The sequence below is a fragment of the Microtus oregoni genome, unplaced genomic scaffold (assembly GCF_018167655.1).
Source record: "Microtus oregoni isolate MIOR12 unplaced genomic scaffold, Mior012 000002F_ref0000024, whole genome shotgun sequence".
Classification (NCBI taxonomy): Eukaryota; Metazoa; Chordata; class Mammalia; order Rodentia; family Cricetidae; genus Microtus; species Microtus oregoni.
In genome coordinates, this window is record NW_024543061.1 from 30,925,688 (window position 1) to 30,935,571 (window position 9,884).

Sequence of the window (9,884 nt, forward strand, 5' to 3'; positions counted from 1 at the left end):
CACATAAAAGTTAAAAAAAGGAATAAAAGTTTAACAAGACTGGATGTGGCTTAGCAGTAGAGATCTTGCCTAGAATGCATTAGACTCTGGGTTCTATCCCTACACTACAGAAAAAAAAATTACACTAAGCAAAAGAAGCCAGGCATATAAGATATGCAAACCCACCTACACGGATTATCCAAAAAAGGCAAATTTATAGAGGCATAAGGAATAATTGTTACCCAGAGCTGTGGATAAGCAATAGGAAGTGTCCTAGACACACGTAGCTTTCAGAGCTCACAAATGTTCTGTAAGTAGATATGGTGACAGCTGCCCAATTCTGTACATTTACTAAAAAATCTTGAAATGATATATTTAAAATAAGATCTCAATACAGCTTTTTTAAAAAAGAGAAAAAACAAAAATTGACATCACCCAATCCTTGAAGACCGCTCCTGACTAGAGATCCAAACTAACATGTTCACAGCCTTGCCTGGCATCCAGGGTCCAGGCTGATCCTGCCACATGGCAAGCCTTGTCAAGCATCTTTACCCCTCATGGTGGCCAGCCATGTTAATGTTGCCTCAGAGTCAGAGCCTGAGCCAAGTCTTGCACTAATTCACTATATGACCTTTGGGTTACTTTCTGTTGCTGAGCCTGCCTCCTCCTTTGTGAGATTCGAATGACATCTAACCTCTAAGACGGATGAGGACAATGACACAGCACAAGGTAGCATGTGCAGAAGAAATGCCCTTAACACACTTGGCACAGCACTCAGCACAGTAGACATATGTATTCTTCCCAGGACGGGCTCAGGTCATACCTCATCTACGTCCCTCCTCAGTGAGGCATTTCTCACCAACCCAGTTCAAACAAGCCTAAGTCCTTCTACTTTTTGCAGGCTTATAATTTCTTCTCAGAAACTACAGCTTTTAAATTTTTTGCCTTTTGGTTTACCTTCCAGGCTCCAAGATGGCAGAGAACCTGGCTTTGTTCCTCATCCCTGTAAGACCAGACCAGTGTCGGGTAAATAACACACTGGCAGCGTTTGCTGAGTAGCTCAGGTAGTGCTCTGGCAAGCAGCCTCCCTGGCATCTGAATGTTTTGAGATTGTCTCCTGTGTATCTGACTAATCTTTCATCGTATTTCCCTTCCCCAGCGGTCCAGGACCTGCCTCATAGGTGTAATGAGTAATGATAAAGTTTATCCAGCCAGAAGGATGGAATGAGCCTGGAATGAGCATAGGCACCTAGCTGAATAAGTTGGCTCCTGAAGCGTGTGGTGCAATAGGAGGTGACTAGCTGAAAAGAAGTTGTTTGGGAACTAGAAAAAGTCTGGATTTCAACAATCAACCAAGTTCAGCTGAATTACTAGGATGGCAGCTTATATCAGGTGGGAAAGTAAAAACATTTATAAGACATTGTTGCCTTCTCTTATAAAACCATGAGATTCAATATACTGACCAAAACAATCTTCGTGTATTTCATGCATGCTTGCTCTGAAATCAGGAACTGAATATAATTGCAGCATTTTGCATCAATTAATTTTTTTTTTACCTTCCACAGAATTAGGGCTTGAACTCGCTATGTAAATTTATGCAAATTAATGTGCAAATGAGCTAGGCCCTAACACTTGATTTTAAGGAAACAAGAGCACTGGGATCAGGCCCCAGGGATTAAATACAAGTGGTCTCTAAGAACATTTAAATTTTTTTGAAAGAGCTAGGGCAGACAGTCTCTTTTGGAATCTACCCCTTATTGACTTCTCATGTGTTCAACTGCTTTATTGATCTGATTGTTTAAATATTTGTTACTGATTTTTTTTCTTATCCGTCTGAAGACCAGGTAAACTCCTTAACCTTCAAGTGGCTACTAATAACAACAGGCCCTGCTCCAAATATTTCTTTACCTTAATGTCCTTTCTTCCACCTTCCTCATTAAATCCGGGCACACTAAACATGGCTTTTCCAACATGGGGACAAGACCTCATTGACTACCCCTGGACAAGCCACTTAGTCTCTCAGTTTAACTAGAAAAGGAAGCTAACAACTACTGTTGCTCCCCCAGTTTACTCACCTGTAAAACTAAGCAGTGTACGAGCATCCCTGTCAAGCCAGGCAGAAGCAAAATCAAGACTCCAGACTGCCTAAACATCTATCACCTGGCTGTAGGGAGCCCAATAGATCTAGATTAGTCCCAGGTGGTACTCAAGCGTGCCTTAGGAAGTCCTTACCATCTCCAAGCTCGATTTTCCATCTTTAAATTGTTTATACTAGGGTATGGAAGGATGGCTCAGTGATTAAAATGCTTACTGCTCTTCAAGAGGACTTGAGTTTAGTTCCTAGCACCCAGGGTCGGCAGCTCACAATAACCTGTAACTCCAGTTTCAGGGGGTTTGACACCTTCTTTTGGCCACGCTGGGCACCTATATGAATGTGGTACACACACAGACAAGTGAGCATGTGCACTCACACACAAATTGTTTCAAAAATGAGAGAAGATAATTTTAAAGATTTTATACGCTACAGGATGATTATGAGAACTAGAAATAGAAAGCCAGAGTCACCTCCAATGCCACTTCTCGGAACCTGTGGACTCAGGCCTGCAGAGCCCTATTGGACCAAGACACCCAGTGACAAAGTGAAAATTATCCTGAGCCAAGGCCACCTTCCTAAATTCTACCTTAACTTCCCACCTCGGCCTTCAACAGAAGGTATCTCCCTGCACTTAACTCTTGCCACAAGCCAAGTCAACAATACCACCTGGGCAGTACCAAACATGCTGCATATTCTGAGAGGCCTCCACAAAAACAGGCTGCATGCCTTCTCCACAGCTGTCTTGGTTTTATCTCAAGTGGGGCAAGTGAAACTCAACAAACAACTCATTCAAGTAAGGTCATACCCGTAAGGAACTCAGATGTCCAAGCCTTGGAAGTCTTTTTCTGAACCTCCTCTCTAATTCACAGAACATTCTGTTTAAATCTGATTTCATTGGGTTAACTGATATAAGCACCTAACAATTATTCACCAAGTACCTACTATGTGTCATGCCCAGCACCCACTACGTGTCATGCACAGAAGTTTTAGAAACAGCTCTGGAGTTGACCTACTTTAGTCCTGGACCTCCTGCTTTGTTAACTATGTGACCTTAGACAAGTTCTGCCAACAGCACCTCAGTGCTCCATAAGTGACAAAATGGGCTAAGAGACCAGACGTGGTGGTATGGGACTTTAATCCCAGCACTCAGCAGACAGAGGCAGGCAGATCTGGGATTTCTGGGCCAGTCTGAGCTAAATAGTGAGGTCCTGTCTCCAAACAACACAAAAAGATGAGGGCACTAACAATTCTACTTCTCATAGTTCTGTTGAAAATTAAATAATACGTGTAAAGGGCTGCCACTTTGTACTAAAACGGGAGCTTTTATTCTCCTGAGTTCTTGGAATAACGTTATGAATCACACAAGAACTTCAGCCAAGGAAGCAGCTAAAGCTCTAATGGGAAACGCAATAAACACAGTTTTGTTTTGTTTTTCAAAAACAAGTGCTGTGAAAATCATAAATGTGTGACCGTGGTGTGGGAAGCTGCTTGAGACTCTGTGGTCAAGGAAGGATTCTTGGACGGTGTCTGAGCTATAACATGATGACAGTCAGATTAATGATAACTGAAGAAACATCAAACAGCTGGCATCTTCTGGGAAGAACATGGAGGTCCTGAGGCAAAACAAATATATGTATAAAGGTGAGGAACAGGCCAGGGAAGGGACGGACAGGTCAGTGTGCACCAGGACAGCTTGTAAAAGGAAGTGAGTCATTCCCTCCTCTTTGACATGGTGGAGATCCACTATTAAGGTTTAAGATGAATTGTGGATGAGGTGTATGGTAGCTATAACTCCCCATTTTGGGGCCTCACGAAGGCACGTGATCAAAACTGGAAATGGGGAACACCTTCAAGAAGTGCTACAGCACACGCAACCAGACGCACACGCCAGGAGAGGTGGGGTAGTGCGGAACAAATCCGGAAACGTGAGAGCCAAGGTGGTGGAAACCGACTTGAGGCTGCCGGCTGCCCCTGGGTGCCAGCGGCCTCCCCTATCTATCTGGTCCCTAAACCGCGTCTCCCGCTCCCGCCCGCACGCTCCTCGGGCCCGCGCCCTCCCGCCGCGCTGCTCACCCGGATGCCCTGCAGCACCCGGACCCGCTCCTCCTCATCCATCTCGAAGGACACCCTTCGGGCCTCGGCGCTCTCAGCGCTGCCCATGACAGAAGGCGGGCAGGGCGTGCAACCACGCGAGCCGGTTCCACAGCAACCAGGACGACGCCGCTCAGCGCACTACGCTCTTCTCTCAGGACACAGGCCAGCAACACCGAGTTCTATTGGCTGCTGCTGTTGGCGCGCGTTGTATTGTGGGAGTTGTAGTAGTCTGGTATTCTAGCGCCATAAGTGGCTGGGGGCGTGGTTCTCATACCCTGGTGAAAATGGATGGAGGGTCTAACAGATACTGAGGCAAGGTCAAAGTTTCTTGTAAATGTTATCCCGGAAGTAAAGTATCGGTCTTGTTCTGAGAAGAAACTAGCAAAGATGCTGAGGCAACTGTCTATTGTCTATGTTCAGGTTAAGAGGTATTCAGTTACCAAGCGCTGAGCAAACCCATTCCCAATCCCCATGCCCGCCTTAGTCTTCCTAGGCTTAGGTCATTAAAAAATAAAATAAAATAAAATAAAAAAAACGTGAGTAAGTGTCCCACGGGCTATTTAAACTGAGCTCCAGAGAGCAAACATGTGGTCTTTCCTGTCTTCCTGGGCGGGGGGGGGGGGGGGGGGGGGGGGGGGGGGCGGTGCTGGAAGGTTACCCGGGAGCCCTGGCATTCATTAAACCTGGGCTTTTTCTAATTTGGTCTAATTTGGATTATTGCATTGGCAGAGAGGTTTATCTGCTCATAAAAACCTTTCAACCTGTATTTTTTTTTTAAGCTGAATCTATTCTTGCGCCATTAGTTTTTGTTACCTCAATTTCTTCTGCGATATCGTTTTCTTCTGAACAACCTCCTCTCCTGACTTTGGGACAATTTGTTCCTTTTCAGTGAGGATCATCTTGATGAGGCAGAGGGAGCACATGTATGGGTTAATCCGGCCAGGAGCTCTATAAGTTTGCCATCACATTTTTGGTGCTTTGTTCACCTGGACGTGTTCAATGACTAGAGAACCTACATCAAAGGCTTAAGTTCAGTATTACTCTCTGCATTTTAAAGCCTGTGCAGTAAAAATTCAGCACTCTTTTTGGCCACTGATCCTGTGCTCAGCCCCACCCTCTGGCCTGGACACATATCAACTCCACCATCACACCACCATCACACACACACACACACACACACACACACCCAAAACAGTACACATTGCTTCTGACACCATGAACATTACTGCCAGAATGGCACACACTGCTTCTCTAGGGGGATGTCTTTCAGATACTTGGTGGATCTTTAGATACACATATCCCTGATGACCTGAGCAGTGTCACAGGTGTTCTTAAAATGAACACAAAGATTTGAACCTCCTGATTTGCATGATTTTTAGGTGTTTCTGGGTCAAGAGAGAAGCAAACCGTCTTCATGGGTCATGTCAGGCCACTCTCAGGGAACGTAGGAGTTTCCTTTTGATCTAATAGTCCAGCTTTTTGTTGAGGATAAGGGGATATCTGTTCTCTTTTGTAACTACTTATTGTAGAAATTAGGATGCAGCTATCAGTGCCAGGAAGGTTGGAATGTTAGTCAAAGACTGGGAGGGGATTAGGGCAATGGGGTCTTCATTAGAAGCATCTGGTTTGCCAACCCCTCTGAAGAGACAGGAAGCAATCATATTGTCTGTACTGGTTTACATCAGTTTTCAGCAAGTTCAGAGCTTTCCAATTTTGTAGGTCTACCTGGGGGGCTGAAGTGATGTGTGTCACCTTTGGAGTGATTGTGTCAAACAACCAAGTGGAGCTCTGCCAAGACAATACAGACAAGGGACAGCAGTTAAAGTTGAGGTATGTAAAGGAAACTTTTCTATTTGGAGCTTCTTCCCCAAGAATAGGCAATAGGCAGGGAAGCTGAGGCTGTTGAATGAAAGGAGTACAAATCCGGAGTCCGTTTGACCTGTGAGAGATGGATCTAAATCTTATGACCTTCTCAACTCACTGAAGCTTACATTATCATGGGTTTTTTTTTTAAATTTATTTATTTATTAAGGATTTCTGCCTCGTCCCTGCAAATGCTTCCCATTTCCCTCCCCCTCCCCCGATCAAGTCCCCCTCCCTCATCTGCTCGAAGAGCAATCAGGGTTCCCTGACCTGTGGGAAGTCCAAGGACCGCCCACCTCCATCCAGGTCTGGTAAGGTGAGCATCCAAACTGCCTAGGCTCCCCCAAAGCCAGTACGTGCAGTAGGATCAAAAACCCATTGCCATTGTTCTTGAGTTCTCAGTAGTCCTCATTGTCCGCTATGTTCAGCAAGTCCGGTTTGTAATCTGCTCTGAAATCGAAATCTGCTCTGAAAGCAACTAACAGGAGTCTGTAAAACAGCTGGAGTATTCTCATGCCTTTGAACCATCGCAAAAACTATGGCTTTGAGTTAAACAGTGAGCACCTTTTTCTTTCTGTCCAGAGGGCTGAATATATATATATATACACACACATATATATATATATGAATATGAATATGACAGTGTAGGGCCCGGGTCTACCCTTGTTCCTGGGGTGCATCTTGAGGACAGTTTCTGGTCAGCTAACTAAAGCATTCTGTTTGTTCCTGTGTTCCCCCTGACCCGCCTGGTGATTAGCTGTAGGGCATTGACTCCATTGTTGGTATGGTAATTTCCCACCTGCCTGGGCGGAAATCCTTGTGCAGCAGCTAGGTATATAAGGATTTCCCCAAGTTTGAATAAACGGCTTTCGGCTGATCTCCTTACGAAAATGACCCAGGTCTCTTTGTGTGTTCTTTCAATCTCCAGGCCCTTGCTTGACTCACGTAAGGTACAGTGGTGCACGAACTGTACCTAGGGTGTAACACAGAATCGGGTGTTACATGACAGAAGTTCTTAGCATGATGATCTTTAAATCTATACTCGGAAGCCAATCAGAGGAAATTTAAAATCATGAGCTTGTGACTGATAATAGTAGTCAGTGCTTTAACAGTTTATCAGAACTTAATTGATTAATGTTAAAACTTTGAACTTTTGAAATTTTAGTATAGCAATAGCATAGAGTACCTTGTATTTAGTAACCTTAAGTCATTTTAAAGCCTCATAATTTATATACGTTTTTATATTTGGACATTTATAATTTAAATTATTTAAGACTTCTATAATTTGTATAAAACTTAAACTTTTTATGTATTTATTTACTATTAGCCATACTTAGGTGGTTGATTACCGAGAGCGGTCTTTGCAAAGCAAGTTGCTTTAAATAGTAAAAGTTATACCAGAAATTTATCTTTTAATATGAATCCTATTAGTAAGCAAACCTGTGAGTTTGCCTTTTCCATCATGTGACCTAATAGTTCTAGAAAACAAATTTGTTTTTTTTTATGTATGAAATGCATCGACAAGGCAGCTGTTGTTAAACTGATAAAGCTATAGTTAGCTGTCAACACTATCAGAAATATGAGGATAAATTATAGTAGGAAGTATAATCCAAATGGCCTATATATCAACTAAAATGACAAAGACTTACTACTACGTCACGGGTTACCCTAGATTTCCATGGTCTTGGTGGCTGTGTTGACAGGCAGAAGTCGGTCTCTGACTGTCACATAGGACGGCATTACATCTTCAGCTGCTGCACAGGATAGCAGGGGCCTCTGACTGTCAGACCCAGGAGATCTGAGAGATTTTCCTGCAGAGGAGGATCCTGGGAAATCTGATGTACTGTGATGAGGGCAGTCAACCCAACAGTGTCCACAATGTGGGCAGAGCCCTGGCAGTAGGGACTTTTTTTCCCCATAATATCACCATAATTCAGGGGGAGTTGTCTGTGCCCCATCTTCTATTTTGAAGAACCTATGGTCATTGCTAAGAGCTGGAATTTCTGTCTATCATAGGGAAATTTCCCTTTAGACATTTTAAATGTCATATTCAGCAGATATCAGAAAAGTTTTGAGCATCATCTATTAAGTACAACTGACTTTAAATAAACTTTACTTGTTTTTAGTTACTTGTTTTAGGTTTAAACTCGAAAACATGTCACGTCCACCCTCGACCAGCAAGGAATGACGCAACACCCGGAGCTCTTCTTGCGGCAGTTTTCAGGACTTTATTCACAGTAATCTATCTCTTTCTCCTTCTCTTTCTCTCTCTCTCCTCTCTCTCTCTCCTCTCTCTTTCCTTCCTCTTTTTCCTCTCTTTTCTCTTCCCTCTCTCCTTGACCTCTCTCCTTTTTTCCTCTCTCTCTTCTTGGGCAAACCTCTCCCAGCCCTTAAGTAGGCATGGGCTGCCAATCCCGGATTGCCAGGTGGGCACTGCCCATAGGTTCACGCATATGCAGGCAGCTGATAATCATTGCGTGATCATAGCATAGGTCAGGCCTTAGCCATCTCAGGAGTTGATTATACATCTCCATCAGGTGTGATTCCACGCAGCTCGCTACAGTTCCCCCTTTTGTTTTGCAAAGCATCAGGCAAGAGTATAATAGGTCTGATCTCTGTTAAAAATGAAACATGTACTAGTGTTTGTCCAGGTGTCATCCACTCAGAGAACACTAGACCTGTCCGGTGCCTTTTTACAGAGGTGGGAGCTAGACACCAACCCACATGCAATCAGACTTGCTCTTACATCTCTAGCCAAACTTGGCAAGACTGTCCTGCTTCAATGGCCGTGAAGGCCTGAATGATCATAACTGCATTGCGATGCTGTGAAACCCTTATGTGGCAAATGCACCACAGGCATACCAGGGAGGCAAGCACCATTAGCCTGTTAGGGCTCCTACTCCCGCCCACTCCTTCAGATGATCCATGGAGTGATCCAGGAAGATAGTTCTTCTGTCAGGCTGGTATCCATGCGTGTGGAATCTGCAGTCACAATCGTCACTTGCAGCTTTTCCAGTTGTTCGAATTCACCAGACCAATTACCTAAAAGATATCTAGACAATTCTTTAAACAAATTAGTTGCTTGAGTCATGTTGAATGCTGGTCACACACAGCCCCGGATAGATAGAAATGTCTGACAGACTAGGGTATAGACTTAACATACCCAGCTGCCACACCCCCGTGGCTCATTTATTCCTGTCAGCTGAGTGCATGGAAGACACCTTCTCCCTCGTGCACCTCTTTGGCTTCCCTAGCAACCCAGCTGATCCTGCTTCTGCTCTGAAAGGGCCCCGCTTAAATTATTTTATGGGGAATTTGGGCGTTGTCAATCCATCTGGCTACTTCCTGCTGAGCGGGGACGTTGCATTCTTCTTCTTTTTTTTTTTTTTTTTTTTTTTTTTTTTTTTTGGTTTTTCGAGACAGGGTTTCTCTGTGGTTTTGGAGCCTGTCCTGGAACTAGCTCTTTTAAAGCCATTTTCAGCCGTGCTCGGACGCAGGTCGCGGCAGGGGAGTGGGGGTGGAGGCGTGGCAGGGTTGAGAGGCCGGCCCCTACTCCGGTCCCAGCAGGTTGCCCTGGGCTGATAATCATTGCTGATCATAGCATAGGTCAGGCCTTAGCCATCTCAGGAGTTGATTATACATCTCTATCAGGTGTGATTCCATGCAGCTCGCTACAAAAACATATCTAGGAGGCTAAATAAAACTTACCAAAATAAAACTTTAAATAATAAATGCAGTCCATAGGGATACTAACAACTTTATTTTCATGGTCTTTTTATAGTGCACCATTGAAGAATATTCTTGTATGATTCTTGAATAATTCTTGTATGATTCAGTTTATTAAAATAGGTAA

General features: G+C 44.0%; 1 protein-coding gene and 1 pseudogene across 2 annotated transcripts in view; both read right to left on the reverse strand.

Annotated features, from left to right (window-relative positions):
• Chchd6 (coiled-coil-helix-coiled-coil-helix domain containing 6) overlaps positions 1-4,329 on the reverse strand; it is a 229,243-nt gene extending 224,914 nt beyond the window's left edge. For both annotated transcript variants that reach the window (XR_005972572.1, XM_041634609.1), the window contains exon 1: positions 4,148-4,329. Coding sequence is in view for 1 of the 2 variants with exons in the window: in XM_041634609.1 (XP_041490543.1) it covers positions 4,148-4,234 (87 nt within the window). In the remaining variant the exon portion in view is untranslated. The remainder of the gene's footprint in view (positions 1-4,147) is intronic.
• A 624-nt stretch (positions 4,330-4,953) lies between these two features.
• Positions 4,954-5,563, reverse strand: LOC121442596 (annotated as a pseudogene).
• Between the last annotated feature and the right edge of the window lie 4,321 nt (positions 5,564-9,884).